This window comes from Coregonus clupeaformis, chromosome 35 (assembly GCF_020615455.1).
Source record: "Coregonus clupeaformis isolate EN_2021a chromosome 35, ASM2061545v1, whole genome shotgun sequence".
Lineage (NCBI taxonomy): Eukaryota > Metazoa > Chordata > Actinopteri > Salmoniformes > Salmonidae > Coregonus > Coregonus clupeaformis.
The window spans coordinates 35,127,019-35,147,165 of record NC_059226.1 but is presented as its reverse complement, the minus strand read 5'-3'; the positions used below and the strand labels follow the sequence as shown (position 1 = coordinate 35,147,165).

Below are 20,147 nucleotides of genomic sequence, written 5' to 3'. Positions count from 1 at the left end.
TTTTCGGACTACTAAACAACTATTGATTTAGAACCATGGAGAGTTACTGCAAGTTGAAAAGAAAACAGGAGATGCCTCCACTATTCCAGAACCATTTAAACTTCAACATCATCAAATCACCTCTGCTTAGTCTAATACAGTGACAACTAAAAGATACCAAAAACTATTTAGTCCAATCAACGTAAGCTAAATATGATGTGGCTGTCCATGGTTCTGATTTGTGTGTGTGTGTGTGTGAGCGCATTTGTGCAAGTAGAAAAAACATGTTGACAAACCTTACTTGTTGTCACGCTCGTTCATGAACGGGTCAGACCAAGGCGCAGCGTGATATGCATACATGTTTATTAGAACCGAATAAACAACTACAAAACAACAAACGAAACGTGAAGTCCAAGGTACACAAACAACATACCTAACACGGAACAAGATCCCACAACCCACTAGTGCCAATAGGCTGCCTAAGTATGGTCCCCAATCAGAGACAACGAGCGACAGCTGCCTCTGATTGGGAACCACACCGGCCAACATAGAAATACACATACTAGAATATCAACATAGATATACACCAACATACCCCCCCCCCCCCCAAAGGTGCGGACTCCGACCGCGCAACATAAACATAACAGGGTAGGGGCCAGGTGGGCATTCCGCCTCGGAGGCGGATCCGGCTCAGGGCATGACGACCACTTACTCTCCGCCTCCCTGTTGCGCCCCTGGTCTGGTCTGGACCTCGGCGCGCTGCTTCCCCTCTCCTTCCTCCCACGAAGTACCAAGCCCTGTCTGGACCCTGGTGTGGGAGACCCCGAACCTGGAGAGGGGCTGACGTCTGGACTGGAACCGCTGACTGGAGCTGGACCCGACGACGGTGGATCGAACTGCTCTGGCTCCGGAGTGGAGCCGCTGACCGGAGCTGGATCAGGCACCGGTGGAGCGGACTGCTCTGGCTCCGGAGTGGAGCCGCTGACCGGAGCTGGACTAGACCCCGGTGGAGCAGATTGCTCTGGCTCCGGAGTGGAGCAGCTGACCGGAGCTGAACTGGGCACCGGTGGAGCAGACTGCTCTGGCTCCGGAGTGGATCCGCTGACCGGAGCTGGACTGGACCCCAGTGGAGCGGATTGCCCTGGCTCCGGAGTGGAGCAGCTAACCGGAGCTGGATCAGGCACCGGTGGAGCGGACTGCTCTGGCTCCGGGGTGGAGCAGCTGACCGGTGCCGGACCTGGCACAGGCCGTGCCGGACTGGACACACGCACCACTGGTCTGGTGCGAGGAGCAGGCACGGGCCGGACCGGACTAGGAACAGGCCGTGCCGGACTGGACACACGCACCACTGGCTTGATGCGAGGAGCAGGAACGGGCCGGGCCGGACGGGCGACACGCACCACTGGCTTGGTGCGAGGAGCAGGAACAGGCCGGGCCGGGCTGGCGACGTGCACCCCTGGCTTGGTGCGAGGGGATGGAACAAGCATTGAGCCGGCACACCCCGTCCTGGCTGGATGCCCATCTTCGCACGGCACGTGCGTGGTGCAAGCACAGGACGTACAGGACTGTGCCGGCACACTAGCGACACAGTACGTAGCTCCGCATAACATGGAGCTTGCCCAGTCATACGCCTTCTCGCGTGAGTACGGGGAGTTGGCTCTGCTCTAACCCTAGGCTCCGCCAACCACCCTCCGGGCTGGACTGGCGACGCGCACCACTGGCTTGGTGCGAGGGGCAGGAACAGGCCGGGCCGGACTGGCGACGCGCACCACTGGCTTGGTGCGAGGGGCAGGAACAGGCCGGGCCGGACTGGCGACGTGCACCACTGGCTTGGTGCGAGGGGCAGGAACAGGCCGGGCCGGACTGGCAACGCGCACCACTGGCTTGGTGCGAGGGGCAGGAACAGGCCGGGCTGGACTGGCGACACGCACCACTGGTTTGGTGCGAGGAGCAGGAACGGGCCGGACCGGACTGCGAAGGCGGACTGGAGGTCTGGAGCGGAGAGCTGGCACAATCCGTCCTGGCTGGCTGCCCACTTTCGCACTACACGTGCGGGGCGCTGGCACAGGACGCACTGGGCTGTGCAGGCGCACTGGCGATACAGCTCGTAGAACTGGCGCAGGATATGCGGGACCGAGGAGGCGTACTGGAGACCAGGAGCGTTGAGCCGGCACACCCCGTCCTGGCTGGATGCCCATCTTCGCACGGCACGTGCGTGGTGCAAGCACAGGATGTACAGGACTGTGCCGGCGCACTGGCGACACAGTACGTAGCTCCGCATAACATGGAGCTTGCCCAGTCATACGCCTTCTCGCGTGAGTACGAGGAGTTGGCTCTGCTCTAACCCTAGGCTCCGCCAACCACCCTCTTAGCCCCCAAATTTTTTTTTATTGGGGCTGTCTCTCGGGCTTCTTCCTCGACCGGCTTCCTCTGTGCTGCCGTTGCTCCTCTCCTGCCTGGGCATCTACCTTTGCCCATGGCCCTTTCCCCGCAAATATCTCCTCCCATGACCACCTTTTGCCCACCTGTGACATGGCAATTCGCTCTTCCTGGGCACGCTGCTTGGTCCTCGTTTGGTGGGATCTTCTGTCACGTTCGTTCATGAACGGGTCAGACCAAGGCGCAGCGTGATATGCATACATGTTTATTAGAACCGGATAAACAACTACAAAACAACAAACGAAACGTGAAGTCCAAGGTACACAAACAACATACCTAACACGGAACAAGATCCCACAACCCACTAGTGCCAATAGGCTGCCTAAGTATGGTCCCCAATCAGAGACAACGAGCGACAGCTGCCTCTAATTGGGAACCACACCGGCCAACATAGAAATACACATACTAGAATATCAACATAGATATACACCAACATAGAACATACACACCCTGACTCAACATATACGAGTCCTAGGCTACCTGGCTAAAATGCTTGAAAATGCAAAGAAAATAAAATCAACTTTTATTTGCCGCGTGCGCCGAATACAACAGGTGTAGACTTACTTACAAGCCCTTAACAAAACAATACAGTGAAATGTTTCCTTACAAGCCCTTAACCAACAATGCAGTTTTAAGAAAAATAAGTGTTAAGTAAAAAATAGATAAGTAAAACATTTAGGTAATATGTACATGTGGGTAGAGTTAAAGTGACTATGCATAGACAACGTCATGGACAACGTTAGCTAGTTTACATTAGCCTTCTACATCTAGCTAGCTGCATGTTGAACTTTCATCATCTCAGTCCAGGGGCAAAATGTATTTTATGGTTGGATCAGAATCGCCGTTATAAGATGCAATAATTCAAGTTGTTTTTATCGATGACGTATTTCTCTGTGATAGGAGTGAAGCCAAATCCAAACTGGCTTCCCGTTACACTTTTTCTGGGTGCGCCAGGACCATTCACAGTTGAGCTCACTCAGTTTAGCTCAACGCTGATTGGCTATATTTTATACTTTTTTATCAAGGGAGGCCAAATGCTCACTGGCTTACATTCAATGCTATGGGCGGCAACAATGTCATACTCTTTTTGACCAGACAGCATCAGGTAGATGGGCTACACATACAGAGACAGAGGGGCGCTGTTTCGCTCTCCGGTGAGATACATTCAGCCTCTTCCGAATTGAAGGAAAATTATGAAAACACCGAGAGAGAAAATATACATTATTTGATGTTTCTTTCTTTTTTTCTTAGTACATTTTTTAAACTTGGCATCCATGAATACACACCACTGGACTAAAGAGGTTTTTCTTTCTTTGTCTCAGTCTCAAGCGGCTTGTGTGTGTGTGTGTGTGCGTGTGTGTGTGTGTGTGTGTGTGTGTATGACAGTGTGTGTGTAGGAGGCACCAACTCGATCTTCCAGTATAACAGCATGCGTGTGTGTTGGTGGGGGAGGGAGGAGGCACAGTACAGAGAGGTGGATTAATGGAACTATCCAGAACACCTAACAACACATAACACACACAGCGTGCTCATGCATGAGGGCATTGCCTGGAGACTTCACACACTGTCCCTGGATAATGTTACATTGGGTATGATCGACACTGTCTCATATGTCGAAGGTGTGTGTGTGTCTGTGTGTGTGAGAGAGAGAGAGAGAGTGTGTGTGTGTGTGTGTGTGTGTATACAGGTATGTGTGTGTATAAGGGCAGCAGGTAGCCTAGTTGTTAAGAGCATTGGGCCAGTAACTGAAAAGTTACTAAAATGTGTGGGTCAGTCCTCACCTCACTCTCCTTGTTTTCGTACTTGTTGGTGTTCTTGCCCTGGCTCTTCCTCCTGAGTTTCTTCAAGTCAGACTGAGACCTCTCCAGAGAGTCCTGCTTCATCTTGTGCTCCGTCTGGTACCTCTTAAAGGTGGCCTGGATGGGTGGGAGGAAGAGGGGAGGTGGGGGGGACACCCGTGAACACCTGGAACCATCTCTAGACAGTACAGGTAGCATTGATTTTAAAACGTGCATTTTCCTCTGGAAAAAAACATTTTCAGTAATATAATTGAATATAATGTCACTAAGTATTAAATGCTTCGTTTTCGGTTTTATTGATAATTAGCTTTAAATGCTACGTTTGATTATAGGCATTAGTGGAAAGGGTGGACACAGGGATTAAACCCCGGTCTCTGGTGGGGAGAGATGTACATGTGCCATATGCTGTGAGCGTTACCGCTCAACCACAGCTCTGAACGGCATAAGACATTGTTGCATGTTTACCCTATTCCCTTTATAGTGAACTTCCTACTTATGGGCCCTGGTCAAAATAGTCCACTATAAAGGGAATAGGGTGCCATTTGGGATGCAGCCAGTGTGTTCACTGTGATGTAGGTAGACAGGACTACAGTTCCAGGGATCAGACATGGGGGGCAGTTCTCAGTGATATTCCTGTGAGCAGGAGGGAAGGCCACATAAGCATGCACACGCATCACACACACACACAGTACAGTACTTACTGTCATGTATTTTACATCCATGTCTGTCTTCCTCTCCAATTCAGCTATTATCTCCCTGTGAAACGTCTTAAACTGCAGGTGAGGGGAAAGGGGGATGAGAGGGGGAGAGATGGGGAGGGGAGAAAGGGGGGGGAGAAATACACACTGATAAGAGAAGGAACTGTTATGATGGAGGAGAGTCGATGGAAAACAGTAAAAAGAATGTTGGAGGGATTTGAGAGCCATCCTTGAGTTGTGTAAGCAAAGGTGTGTGTGTGTGTGTGTATGGGTGTGTACCTGTGTGCAAGAAAGAGAAGGAGATTCAAGGCTATATGAGTGAGTCATAGCAGAAACGTAATGCGGGGATGCCCTCCCTGCCCTCTCTCCCTCCCTCCCTCTATCCCCCGCTCTAATAAGTATGAGGGGGAGCGCAGGCATCTCTTACATCACCGTGGCCTTGTGGTGGCGAACCGACGCCCACTGGTGCCACTTGGGCAACGAAACCCCCACGTCCTCTCACAAAGAATTAGAGACTATCCCTGCAACCCACGTCTCCTCAGTCCTCCCAAACAAAAACCCTGTTAGCTGCTGGTTCAGATCTCTAGGTGCTTTAGTGCAGGGTTTCCCAACTGGCGGCCCGTGGGCCATATTTGGCCCACAGGTGGTTTTATTTGGCCTGCCAAGTTTATTTTGTGAATTTTTATTGTTGGACATAAAAAACTGTAAAAACACCAGGAAATATGTGATTTTAATTTGGGAAATCTGTATTCCCACGCATAATAGAGAGACACGTGATCGTATACAACTGTAAGCAAGGTTTACAATGATTATGTTTTAGTCAAATATTATATCTGTTTGGGCTTCTTGCGGTCAATTTGCAGTCTATAAATTATTTGTAATTATGTTCCGGCCCACCTATCATCCGCTCTAGAAATAAAATGGGTCCGTGGCTGAATCTAGTTGATGATCCCTGCATTAGTGGAACTCCTCTGCCTTTCATAGACACACCATGCATGACAATGTTTCCTCCAATCTCCAACTCTTCAATGGAATGAGTTCATATTGTGACTCACACATACAGTCAGCGGAGGCCTTGACTAAACTAGAGCTGCTCTCCGATACAGAGGGGAGCTATGGAAGAGAACAACAGTGACTTCTGGGGATAGAACCAGGCAGATATATTTACTAAAAACGGGAAAAGCCCCTCAGATCATGGCAATTTGACTGCATCCTCTCTCATGGGTACACTCAATATCGCTGACCCATCATGGAACATTGACTTGAATGGGGAGCCCCGTTCTAGTAATGACATTTTTATGGATGTAACTATAGGGAGAAGTAGCTTTGTTGTCTCATGAACTGTGGTGCCAGTGTAGGTAACAGAGAAGGGAGCAGGGTTTGAATTACAGGGGTGCCACTGCCAAGGGGTGCTGCTGGCACTACCACATGGGTGCTGGCTGGGCAGACTAGACCCTCCCCCTAATGGTTAGGGTTAAGATTTGGGGAATCTGATCCTCGATCTGTGATAAGAGCAGGAAAAATACAAACAGTGACACAATGTTCTGCCTCTACCCCTGGTTAACCATTCACCATGGCTGCCATGGGCTCCCTTCACAGTTAGGCATGTTTAATATCAGTTGGCATGACAACAGTAATGTCAACACACCCCAGAGGTTCTTGTTCCTCCAACAGGAGCTCGTGTCTAGCACATATTCATGACCTGATGACAGCACAGTCAAGTCAAACACAAGATAATATACGCACATGTACACATGGATTTTGTGTTATACATATGTGGTAGTAGAGGCCTGAGGGCACACACTTAATATGTTGTGAAATCTGTTATGAATGTATTGTAATGTTTTCAAAATGTATAACTGCCTTCATTTTGCTGGACCCCAGGAAGAGTGGGGATCCATAATAAATACAAATACTAAAGTCAACATGCTTCCAACTTCTCCCTTCTCAGATGAGAAGGTTCCTCAACATGTATACGTACAGGGTTAGGTAGATTACTTTCTAAATGTAATCCGTTACAGTTACTAGTTACCAGTCCAGTAACGTACATTTTGAAATACACAAACTCAGTAATCTGATTACAGTTACTTGTGGATGACTTTCTCCTTAAGAGGCATTGGAAGAAGACAAAAAGGATCCATCAAACACATTTGGAGTGTCATCATAGTGGTCTCTGACTTGTGGTCAGACTCGCTGAGGGGAAACAAACGTAAACTTGCTCCTGCTGAACTGAATGTCATTGAGAAAACAGAAAGGTGCCATAATGTATTTTTTTACAAACATCCTTTCTGAATTTAAAAGGCAATACAAGAAGTAATCATCTAGTTTTTCAAAAGTATCTGTAATATTTCACAACGTAGCAACGTCCACTTCCGCTCAACTTCCTACCCGATACATAGCTTCCTCTCCCGATCGCGTCCTGTCAGCATGATTGTAGCCATACTAGCCTCGAAGTCGCTCGTTTTATCATTACCTCAGTATATTAATATAATCATATTTCTATAGTGTTTTTTTATAATTCTTGTTGAAAATTGTGTTTATCCGTTCAGTTAGTAATTCAATTATTGTGTTTTGTGTTTTTTTTGTCTCTTTAGCTAGCAAACGATAGCTACCTGTATCTAGCTAACGTTAGTGCTAACGTTGTGTACCTCCTCAGCGAAATACTCCTCGTTGAGTTTTCACTCATTTCCCAGTGATACTGAGCTAAGAGCAAAATGGGTCATCAATATTCGCAGGGAAAACTTCACTGTCACAAGTCACTTCAAGGTGTGTGGTAGACACTTTTTACCACATGATTTCATTGAACCTTCTAGTGGGCTTCGACATCTGAAGAAGGGAGCAGTACCTAGGCTATTCCAGTGGAATAACTACCATGTCCAAGCAAGAGCAAGTGTTTGGGAAAGAAGGGAGAGACCAAGGACTGGATGTGTAGAGGACAACCATGTTGAAGATGGAGAGGATGAAAAGATGGATAGCTACCATGACCACGACTACTGTGCAGTGCCTGGGCCCACTGCAGTTGACCAGGTTTTGATTGAGAGGGAAGAGATGCAGAGAGAGATTGAGGACCTACGAAACAAAGTAGAGGAGTTGACTATGATAAGTCGTTTTGGGCTGCAGTGATTTGTGGGATCAGATGCACAGATCCAGTCCTTCACAAGGTGGGTAAACCTAGCCCTGGAACCATTTTCCCTTGCTACCAGCATTTCTGTCTTAGATTTATGATACTAAATGTATTGTTAGACTTGTGAGTAAATAACTCCTATCAATGCTTCTTCCCATGTAGATTTGCCTCATATGACCATCTGATGGCATTATGGTCTCTCATCGAACCGTCAACTGCCAATATTGTCCATGTCACATGAGCAAGTAGAGCCAAGCTGAGGAATGAGGAGGTGACACTTCCATGTACCTACTCAGTAAGTTCTCCCGTTTCTGATTAACTGTATTGTCTTACCAATGTTACTATTCACTTTAGCTAAAAGCTATAGCCTACTGTAAATATCTGTTACTTTTGTGTCAGAATTGTATGCTGGCTCCATCAGCGACAAAGAGCTATGCAAACAATCAGGACTGTTTGGCTTGCTCACTGAAGACATGGCTGTGATGGCAGTCAAGGGGTTCCTGATTGATGACTGTGTGCCAGGCAAGGTCTACCGTCCACCCTTTCTGTCTAAACAGAGCCAAATGCCAGCAGCACAGGTCCATCAAACGCAACAGATTGCCCATCTTAGAGTCCACATTGAGAGATTAATTGGCAGAATTAAACTGAACAAGCTGTTTCAGTCAGAGATCCCCATGTCACTGATGGGAAGCATCAACTGCATCTGGGCTGTGGCTTGCCTTCTCACAAACTACCAGTGTGGGCCTCTTGTGAAGGCATGGGCCAAGGAGCAATGAGTTACTACTGCAATGCATCTTTCCTTTTTTTGCTGTGACCATCCACATTGTCTAACACCCTGTAGTCCAGTTATTGATAATAAACACCACTGCTTGTACTCCAAACACAAAATGTTGTAAAGAGTTTTTATTTACAGTGACAAGAGAACAGAAAAAAAAGGTTTATTAATTAATTAATTGCACAGATAGATTTGTTGGTTTGTTTCTCTTTCATTAATTGAAAGATAAAGGAGCCTGTCCGTAGTTATTTAGTGTTTCCTGCCTAAGAACTTTTGCATGTACACATATAAGTAGTACCAGTCACCCTTCTCTCTAATTAGAGAGAACACCACTGGGTCTCTATGTATTCTCTCGAACAGAATGTCCTCATGCGCACAGACAACAAAGTCACACCACTCCAACCCAGTGATGTAGAGCTGACCTTGAACTTGCCAGTAGTAGGTATGCTGCCTCTTCAGGGAAGGTACACCGTTATGCATGTGAACGTACTTGCAAGCCACAAAACCCTTTACGTTCGGGTTCTTAATCTCAACTAGGCCAAAAGGTGGATGCTCGAGAGGGTCGTAGACCAGGCCATCAGGAGAAGAGGCAAGCCAAGGGATGTTAGGATGTATGATGAGGCCACAGGGTGAGAAGTTGACATTCTGCATCTTGCAGTAGTCACTGGCTGCTTCCATCTCCAACTCCAGTCCCCTCTTCATATCAGCTGTTGGTGCTGTGCCTTTGAGGATCCTTTCAGCTAGATTGCCTGCGGATGTCAGCCCTCTCACATGGCAAGCCTCTCGGAACCGTGACGAGGTCAGTCTTGGTTTCCGGAGCACCTGCCAGTCGGAGACAGCACTCTGTTCTCTAGTAGCTTCCTCTATTTTATGGGCTGTTGCGAAGCTCACCTGAAGATACTCTATGTGAAGCTGGTCTTCTTCACTGAGCACAAATGTGCAGCCTTGAAAGTTGCTCTCCAGTCTGTAGCCATCCAGGGGCAGTGAAGGGAATGGTGGTGTCTCCTTATGGTGAACTATGTGTCACGTTGTGATTGAAGGCTGCTGGTAAGACAGGAGGCTCCCCACCTGTACCTTTCCGAAGTGGGAGTCGACTAAAAGCTTTTCAGCAGACATCCCCATGCTGCAGATCAATGGCTTGGATAGAGGGTGAAAGTTATTTTATGCCTCTTCTATCTGGAGAACTGAGAGGTCAGGGAGCGGCTCAAGAAGGGCGCTGTAGAGTGTACTTCTGCAAAGCAAAGCGGCCGCTGTGGTTAGCCAATCTAAACAATGTACTTGAAACCACCTGAAATTGTATATAGTCAAAGTGTAATAGGACATGACCAGCTACTACCTACTATACTGGCTATTAGGGAATACTCACCTCATCCCTCCTTCTGCCATGCTCTTTTTGGTGGGCTTGGTGATGGTCATTTTGCCTATGGGCCCAGGTTTCAGACTCTGTAAAAAGACAGTACAAGGGCACTATTCTAAATCTAATCATGAGACGATTTAAGTTTTCATTAAATCATTTCTGATTATAACCATATGATGTTGATATATGGTATAGCTATTAAAACATACCATAGTCCTTGGCTTATGCCACTGCTGCTCGGCCTCTGTGCAGCTGTGCACAGGTGGGACAACTGGTGTTCCCATCTGGGAATAGTGTGCAGACTGGAATAGTAATGCAACTGTGTGGTTGCATAATGCAGTGCCAGCAGCACATGAACAGTGATGTTGTGCCATTGTTACTGGCTCAGAGGGCTTCAGTACAACCTACGTGGGGATATAAAAAGAAAATGATTAGACTATAAAATCACTCAACATGTGTCACGACCAGCAAACAGAAGTGACTGGCGCAACATGCAACAGCCACTAAATTCATTACAGCAATACGGGTTTAAACTTTTCTATTAAGGGTATATGCCCTTGTTTAAATTTAATCTAATGCGTCCAACATAACACAGCTTACAGAAACAGCAAGGAAGACTGAACAGTTACTACACTAAGAACAGTTTCATAGACATGGGTTAAGCCTAGTCCTAGACTAAGCAATGCCTCTTAATGCAGATCTCCATTGACAGGAACTTCTTAGTCTAAGACTAGGCTTCATCTCTGACTGTGTAACCGGCATGTAGTGTCTCACAAACAGCTGACTTTTCACCCTACACTCAAACTGTGTGGTTTCAAATTTTTCCTCATGGACCTGTAGCAGCAAGCCCTTATGCTGACCTCTCCTGTCACTTTGTCCCTGTTCGAAACTGTTTTGAATAAAAAGAATGAGCAATCATAATGTTAGCTAGCTACTGTTAAAGGCATGTCATAAACTATGTTACAGCTTTGAGTAAACATCCTTGTCTGGTCTGATAGGCAACTTGGCTACACTTACCTTCATAGTTGAAAAGGTAACTGGAGACATAAAGTTTGAATCCTTTTTCCAACTTGGAGGTCGGTGCTTTGCTACTTGTCTTGGCCAGACGACGTACATCTGTCACTGTTATCTTTGGCAGCTCTTGCAAGCACCTTGTGTAAAACAGTGCCATGGTTGGTAAGGGAGGGGGGCGTTGACTAATTGCTAGCCATCTTACTAGTTAGCGCGTTAATAGCTAGCTAGCTAAGAGACAAAAAAAGACAGAACACAATAAATAGAAACATGATAGAAATATGATTATATTAATATACTGATTACCTCTGTATATTAATGATAAAACGAGCGACTTCGAGGCTAGTATGGCTACAATCAGTCTGACAGGTCGCAATCGGGAGAGGAAGCTATGTATCGGGTAGGAAGTTGAGCGGAAGTGGGCGTTGCTACGTTGTGCAAAAGACTATCTGACTACAGTATTTTTGCTGGCAATGTAACTGATTACAGTTACAGTTTTGTAATCAGATTACAAGTAACTGATTACATCTAATCAGTTACTCCTTACCCCTGTATACGTATGATGATAAACATTGTTTATAGTTTGTAGAATATGTTTTTGTATGCCAACCATAATGCTGTTGAACTTGACATGCAGTTGAATAGAAAGTAAGTGATCGGGATAGAGCACCTACAGACCTTGACAAGTGGAGTTCCCAGAGGCCCCCTCACAGGGCATGTTCAGACCTGCTCCCGTTCTAGAAACAGGCTGTACACAAGAACCAGACAGGTGCAACTTTTCCTCTAGCTTGTTTTTGTTTACTGTTCATTATCTTAGCTTTTTTGTCCCTTGGTGTTACATAGAGAGAAACACCATCCTGTGATTACTAATGGAGAGAGTTGAAGAAGGGGAAAGAGAAAGAGAGAAACTAAACGGTGCATTGTGTTAAGCAGCAGAGAGAAAAATAGAGGGAGAGGGAAAGGGAAATAAAAAGAGAGAGGGAGAGAGAGAGAGATAGGATACACTGGGCGAATTAAACAACAGATGACGCAAACACTCATGTACACACACACACACACACATTGCAGAACCCACACACACACACAATCACAAATACACACAAACTCAAGCAAGCTCACACACACACACACACACACACACAAGTACTCACATTCTCCTCTAGCTCAAGGTGAACTTTCCTGTGGACCTCAGATATCTCCATCAGCACCACGCCTGTGGAGAGAGAGAGACAGGCACTGATTGGCTGCTTGGCTCATGGGGGGGAAACAAGATTAGGGCTTCGGTCAGATTCTCTACCCTTCTGCTGAAGTGTGCATTAGCGGACATATTATCTACCCTTCTCCTGAAGTGTGCACTATTAGATTTCAAAGGAATGGACTGTTGGAAGGAATATGGTGGAAACTTGCTTGCACCAATCCAATGCTTTTAAATGCATGTGGGGGAGTGTACACTTCTTCGTGAAGGGGAATATGTCAGAACCCCCAAAAAAGGGAGTCAGTAAAATGCACACAGTCTCCAATGGTTGCTTTCCTTCATAAAGAGAAAAGACATACAGTACACATCCCACTGACTTCAAGTGCTGAATTGACAAAAAGGTGAAGGAAAGGAAACAATGTTGACAACTCTGACAGAACAGTGATTTATTTGTGAGATGCTGTAACACACATTGTTCATGTTCAGTAGGGCACACTGAAGCAATGTGTTGCGAAAGAAAATGGAAATCTGTGTCGATATTGGACAAGCTCAGTTCGTATCTCCTGCGGTTCAGTCGATTTCAAAATGTTTTCTCCCTACTGAATACGACCCAGGATGGCTTTAATTCAGTTGTAAACTAAAATTAACCCTATAAATATTCACTAGCGTTGAGGAAACAGTGTGTTGTTACCAGCTGCAGTTAGATAATCAAAAACAGCTCTAACTGCAGGGAACCAAAAACAATATCACTCTCTGCATGTTCCTCAACAGCCAATCAAAAATGGATTCAAACATAATAATACCATAAAGCAACTGGAAATCATAACACTCAATTCATATAATAAGGATCCACCCACATGGCACTTCTGACTGATTATCATAATACGTGTTGCTAATAAATGGATGAAAGGATATCGTTTTACTGATGCCTCTGTCATAACACGTTAAATCAAATGAAGCATCTTACGCAAATAAACCTATATTAAACTGAATATAATTAAAGCATATAATCAGCAGGAAGTAAGGGATTCCTTATTCAATCCCACCCCTGTGTAATGTATCTCCTGAAACCATCATGTCTATATCTGAGTAGCTACTAACCCATGGAGGACTGTGGGTGAGCCCTGTTACTAGACCACCTCCTGGACTAGGCCTACACAGTATGATGCAAACCTGGGTCGTGTTCATTACTGTTAAAACGTATAAAATGAGTATTTCTTATTGGACAAGTCCAAGTATCTCCTTGTTTCAGTCTTAACTTCCATTTGGTTGCTAATGAGCAGGAGCTAAGCGGGTCAGCCCTGTGATTAGGCCACCTCCTACACTGTATGTCAGACTACACAGTGGCCTGGCTATATGATGTTAACCTGATGAAAGTCTTTGACTGTCTGTCTGGACAGAGATTTTCCATTCCATGTCACCCCAGGCTATTGGCTGTCTCTCCCTCTTCTGTGGCACAGAGCTAGCAGAGAGACTGCGTCAGAAAGCTCTGATCAAACAACACAAGAGATTAGTTTAATAATACAATACAATAGACAGAATGTTCCGTACTGGGACACAATGGCAGGGGAGAGGAGCGAGGGCAGAGGTCGAGTGGTTCAGTGCATTAAATACAGTAGTGATACACTATACAGGAAGAGAGCTTTAGTGTGGGACTGAATAAATGACGAATTAACTATACACTACTCATCCAGTATTTCCATATTATTCAAGAGTGTTTGTTTACAGCAGACAGTGATGGCTCTGCTCTGAGAAATACCCAGAGAGGAAGGTGCTGTTGTGTCAGTATGTGACTGATCCTTGATCAAACAAACGCAACCCAGGCGTTTCTGGATGGTTTCACATGAAGCAAGCTTTGTTCACTTAATGTTGAACATTGCATAATGAAGGCTAGTATTGTTCAATGATTATATTGTGATTAGTCATAATCATAAGACTACACATGAACAGTAAAATGTATTTCATTTCAACAACATTACACGTTCCAAGATAATACATGTGACTAAAGGTCTCAATATACCAACAATTAGTACACAGACTTTTACATTTCATGAATGTTGTATTCACATGTTATGAATACATAAGCTGCTGTGATATGGTGGAACATGAAAATAAATACTGTGCCATATGAGCCAGGCCCAGCTCCACTCGTTATTAACCCTTGGATTACCATACCTAAACACTGCCCTGCCCTAAGACACTTCCACACCCTGTCCCAGTGTGTGTGTGTGTCCTAAGCCACTCCACTCTACCTCTCCCAGTCTCCAGCCCCACCCTGCCCTGTGGGCTGTGGCTGGCATACTCACCACAGTTCAAACAACATTGCTGACTAAAGGGCACCAGAACATCCTGGTAAATGTGCCCTTTGTCAGGACAGGGAGGGAGAGAGAGAGGGAGGGAGAGAGGTAGATAGGGGGGGGGGGGGGACATAAAGTGGGGTGGCACTAGGAGAAAAAGGAAGGAGAGAGAGAGAGAGAGGCCTGTGCAGGGAGAGAGAGAAAGATCTGTGAAAGAAGCCCTGTGCATGGCACCATGTTCAGACCCCTGACCTACCATTCAATTTATCCCATTGTTAGTGTCACTTAAATACAATTATCTCTCACCACAAAATAATTCACCAGCTAAAAAAGTAGCAAAGTATCCATTGACAACACAGCTCCTTCATCTAAGCTAAACTGCTGCTATAATACTTTGAAAATGTAGCTTGCAATGTCCTACTGACTACCACATGTTGACTTTTTGTATAACTAAGTTTCAAGAAGGCAAACATTTTAATGCTGAGCCTAAAACTAAGTGGAGACTGGAGAGCATATATTTTACAGTAACAACAATCCAACTAATCATTTGTTTATATGCAGTGTGTTATGGACAGAATGTTGCCAAGCAACAAGTGTAGCACATGGGGATGTTTGAAACGTACTTCTCAGCCTTAAGTGTCCCGCTTGCGTCCCCTCATTAGCTAGCTTCTGAGGTGGCGCGATCAGGCTAAGACGCTCTCAAGGGAGGACGGTCATGTGTGCTAGCAAGGCAGATGTCCCCGAGTTCGCACCATGTATGAGCCGAATCGGAAGGAAGTGGTACTCAGTAAGCAAGCAGCGTGATGTCCTTTACACAAGCATGGTCAATTGAGTGCAGTGTGAAGCACAACCCTGTCCAGATGGACAATAGCCTAGTATAAATACTGCCAGTATTATCCATTGGTTTTACCTAACCAAACCCAACCAAACTACAATAACCAATCCTAGATATGGTCCACCCACAGACAGGTTAATTTGCCAAAGACGATATTGATCCTGACTGATTCATGAGTATGGTCTGTCTGTGGTAGACGTGGTGTTAGACGTGGTGGTGGGGCTTGGTGCTATGAGCTCAGTAATCCCTATTCAATGAGCCATGAGGAAAATCATGAATGGTACTAGGGATGTGACAAATGGAAAAAATGTCTTAACATTGATCAGTTTTCCACATGAATTCACAATGCAGCTGCGCTGCTGCCAGCAACGGTTTGGGTCTCAAGGTGCGTCCCTTTCAGATGGTTAAGCATTGCACATGTTCTACCATTAATGTACCTCAATTCCACCTCGCAAAGTTGGCATTTCCTTCTCATTTAACTTCACAAAATATTGCCATAGGGGACTTCACCGCTGTCGCTTGCCTTTCTCTGCTATTTTTCCAATTGTTAACGACAATGACCTAGTGGTGGAGAATCGACTCCAAAATAATTGATTCCTCGACTCCTTGCACGTCGACTTCTTTGAATAAATGTGGCTTATACAGGTATATTTTATACTGACATTTCTGACCACTTTCCACTTTTCCACTTCTCTTTGGCAGCTGGAAATGAACAGATGGGAATGATTAGTAGCATTAAATGTAGAATATTTAACAAAAGTAATTGTGAGCTCTTTAAGATGTTGATTGATGATATTTCATGGGAAAATGTTGATAATCAGGCCCATGTGGAGTCTGCTTACCAGACTTTTCTCACATCTTTCAATTCTGTATTTCACCACTGCTTTCCCTTAGTTAAACAACATAAGAGAGCAGCAGAAAGGTTCTGGAAACCTTGGTTTACAACCGGTCTCAAAAAATCCTCAGTAAAAAAAAACAAGTTGTATAAAAAGATTCTCACAAATACCTCTCCCCTGAATTCAGCAAATTACAAAAAGTATAAGAACAAATGTACTCACCTACTTCGGATATCCCAATTTTTGTATTTTACTAACAAATATCAAGAATCCTTAAATAATATAAAGTAAACTTGGAAAATCCTCAATCAACTGTTGAATAACAAAAAGGCATCTACAACCATCCCATCTCAATTTATTGTTGGAAATAAGACCTATAGTGATCCTGATGTTGTTTCATGTGAATTTAATAACTTTTTTTGTGAATGTGGGTTCCTCTCTGTCAAAGAAAATTGAGAAAACTGATGGAAATCCCTTGGATTACATTAAGGGACATTTCCCTTCTCTGTTTCAGTTTGATCCTCCTGATGTAATGGAGGTGATGGAGGTAATTCGTAACTTAAAGATATCAGCAGAAGGTCATGATGAGATTGGTGCCTCTTTGGTGAAATCAGTGTCTTCCTCGATTACTGAGCCTCTAACGTATATCTTCACCAAAACTAGTATTGTTCCTAAAGATTTGAAAATTGCCAAAGTTATTCCCCTCTATAAATCTGGGGATCCAAGATCTTTTACAAATTATCGCCCAATATCTGTACTACCATGTTTTTCTAAAATCCTAGATGAATTGGTGTGTAAGAGAATGTTGAAACATTTAAATCAACACTATATTCTATATGAGCACCAATATGGTTTTCATGAAAACTACTCCACAGATATGGCTCTTTTGCAACTTGTGGATAAAATCTTTATAGCCCATGATTATACAGTGCATTCGGAAAGTATTCAGACCCCTTGACTTTTTCCACATATTGTTATGTTACAGCCTTATTCTAAAATAGATTAAATCGTTTTTTCCCCTCATCAATCTACACACAATATCCCATAATGAAAAAGCAAAAACAGGTTTAAAAAACTTAAATATCGCATTTACATAAGTATTCAGACCCTTTACTCAGTACTTTGTTGAAGCACCTTTGGCAGCGATTACAGCCTCAAGTCTTCTTGTGTATGACCCTACAAGCTTGGCACACCTGTATTTGGGGAGTTTCTCCAATTCTTCTCTGCAGATCCTCTTAAGTCCTCTCAGGTTGGATGGGGAGTGTCGCTGCACAGCTATTTTCAGGTCTCTCCAGAGATGTTCGATCGGGTTCAAGTCTGGGCTCTGGCTGGGCCACTCAAGGACATTCAGAGACTTGTCCAGAAGCCACTCCTGCGTTGTCTTGGTTGTGTGCTTAGGGTCGTTGTCCTGTTGGAAGGTGAACCTTCGCCCCAGTCTGAGGTCCTGAGCACTCTGGAGCAGGTTTTCATCAAGGATCTCTCTGTACTTTGCTCCGTTCATCTTTCCCTCAATCCTGGCTCATCTACCAGTCCCTGCTGCTGAAAAACATCCCTGCAGCATGATGCTGCCACCATGCTTCACCATAGGGATGGTGCCAGGTTTCCTCCAGACGTCATGCTTGGCATTCAGGCCAAAGAGTTCAATCTTGGTTTCATCAAACCAGATAATCTTGTTTCTCATGGTCTGAGAGTCCTTTAGGTGCCTTTTGGCAAACTCCAAGCGGGCTGTCATGTGCCTTTTACTGAGGAGTGGCTTCCGTCTGGCCACTCTACCATAAAGGCCTGATTGGTGGAGTGCTGCAGAGATGGTTGTCCTTCTTGAAGGTTCTCCCATCTCCACAGAGGAACTCTGGAGCTCTGTCAGAGTGACCATCGGGTTCTTGGTCACCTCCCTGAGCAAGGCCCTTCTCCCCTGATTGCTCCGTTTGGCCGGGCGGCCAGCTCTAGAAAGAGTCTTTGTGGTTCGAAACTTCTTCCAGTTAAGAATGATGGAGGCCACTGTGTTCTTGGGGACCGTCAATGCTGCAGAAAAAAATTGCCAGAATCTCAATATTGGTGGGACTGAAATGGAACAAGTCTAATCCACTAGATTCCTCTGAGTTCTAATTTATGGAAAGTTATCCTGGAAAGATCATATTCAATTTGTCTGTAGCAAAGTGATGAAATCTGTTGGTATCATCCGAAAGACTAGTGGTACCAATTTGTTTTTTGTCAAAGACTCCAGTCACCCAAGTAATAGACTGTTCTCTCTGCAACTGCACAGCAAGTGGTACCGGAGCGCCAAGTCTAGGTCCAAAAGGCTCCTTAACAGCTTCTACCCCCAAGCCATAAGACCGCTGAACAATTAATCAAATAACCACCCAGACTATTTGCATTGACCCCCTCCCCCTTTGTTTGTACACTGCTTCTACTCGCTGTTTATTATCTATGCATAGTCACTTTACCCCTACTTATAGTCCCCTGTAGCTCAGTTGGTAGAGCATGGTGCTTGCAACTCCAGGGTTGTGGGTTCGTTTCCCACGGGGGGCCAGTATGAAAAATGTATGCACTCACTAACTGTAAGTCGCTCTGGATAAGAGTGTCTGCTAAATGACAAAAATGTAAATGTTAATGTACAAATTACCTCGACTAACCTGTACCCCCGCACATTGACTCGGTACCGGTATCCCCTGTATATAGCCTCACTATTGTTATTTTATTGTGTTACTTTTATTTATTTATTTTTTACTTTAGTTTATTTAGTAAATATTTTCTTAACTCTATTTTCTTAAAATTGCATTGTTGGTTAAAATTGCATTATTGATTAAGGGCTTGTAAGTAAGCATTTCACAGTAAGTGAATATAATATAATACCTGTTGTATTCGGCGCATGTGACAAATAACATTTTATTTTATTTGGTTTGGTTCATCTGACTTGCTTCCAACTCTATACTATAGCTTAATTTACTCATATCTCATTTACTGTAACATTGACTGGGCCAGTACATATGCCTCCTACCTACACAAATTACTCATCATACAAAATACATTTGCAAAGCTGTCATCAAGGCAAAGTGTGGCAATATATTTTGATTTCTTCACTACAATGTAGAAAATAGTAAAAATAAAGAAAAACCCTTGAATGAGTAGGTGTTCTAAAACTTTTGACCGGTAGTGTGTATATATATATATATATATATATATACACAATATAGACAAAGACATGATCAGTCTATAATTTTAATGGTAGGTTTATTTGAACAGTGAGAGACAGAATAACAACAAAAAAATCCAGAAAAACGCATGTCAAAAATGTTATAAATTGATTTGTATTTTAATGAGGGAAATAAGTATTTGACCCCCTCTCAATCAGAAAGATTTCTGGCTCCCAGGTGTCTTTTATACAGGTAACGAGCTGAGATTAGGAGCACACTCTTAAAGGGAGTGCTCCTAATCTCAGCTTGTTACCTGTATAAAAGACACCTGTCCACAGAAGCAATCAATCAATCAGATTCCAAACTCTCCACCATGGCCAAGACCAAAGAGCTCTCCAAGGGTGTCAGGGACAAGATTGTAGACCTAAACAAGGCTGGAATGGGCTACAAGACCATCGCCAAGCAGCTTGGTGAGAAGGTTACAACAGTTGGTGCGATTATTCGCAAATGGAGGAAACACAAAAGACTGTCAATCTCCCTCGGCCTGGGGCTCCATGCAAGATCTCACCTCGTGGAGTTGCAATGATCATGAGAACGGTGAGGAATCAGCCCAGAACTACATGGGAGGATCTTGTCAATGATCTCAAGGCAACTGGGACCATAGTCAC

At 44.7% G+C, this 20,147-nt stretch overlaps 1 protein-coding gene and 1 long non-coding RNA gene across 4 annotated transcripts in view; both read right to left on the bottom strand.

Moving 5' to 3' along the window:
- Window positions 1–20,147, bottom strand: part of LOC121551630 (brain-specific angiogenesis inhibitor 1-associated protein 2-like protein 1) — a 70,342-nt gene that overhangs the window by 28,054 nt on the left and 22,141 nt on the right. The window contains exons 1-4 of one of the 2 annotated variants that reach the window (XM_041864338.2): window positions 13,745–14,704; window positions 12,334–12,395; window positions 4,919–4,990; window positions 4,200–4,334 (exon numbers count right to left, since the gene is read on the bottom strand). In XM_041864338.2, coding sequence (XP_041720272.1) covers window positions 4,200–4,334; window positions 4,919–4,990; window positions 12,334–12,395; window positions 13,745–13,793 — 318 coding nt within the window. In that variant the 5' untranslated portion in view covers window positions 13,794–14,704. Of the gene's footprint in view, window positions 1–4,199; window positions 4,335–4,918; window positions 4,991–12,333; window positions 12,396–13,744; window positions 14,705–20,147 lie in introns of those variants that run through there. The other variant, XM_041864337.1, reaches the window with a different exon arrangement.
- LOC121551639 lies at window positions 8,966–12,291 on the bottom strand. Of its 2 annotated transcripts, XR_005997096.2 has the most exons (4): window positions 11,189–12,291; window positions 10,381–10,575; window positions 10,181–10,257; window positions 8,966–10,045 (listed from the first exon to the last, which is right to left on the bottom strand). It is a non-coding gene; the product is annotated as an uncharacterized LOC121551639 (long non-coding RNA). The 2 variants fall into 2 exon arrangements; XR_005997095.2 differs by having other exon boundaries at window positions 10,381–12,291.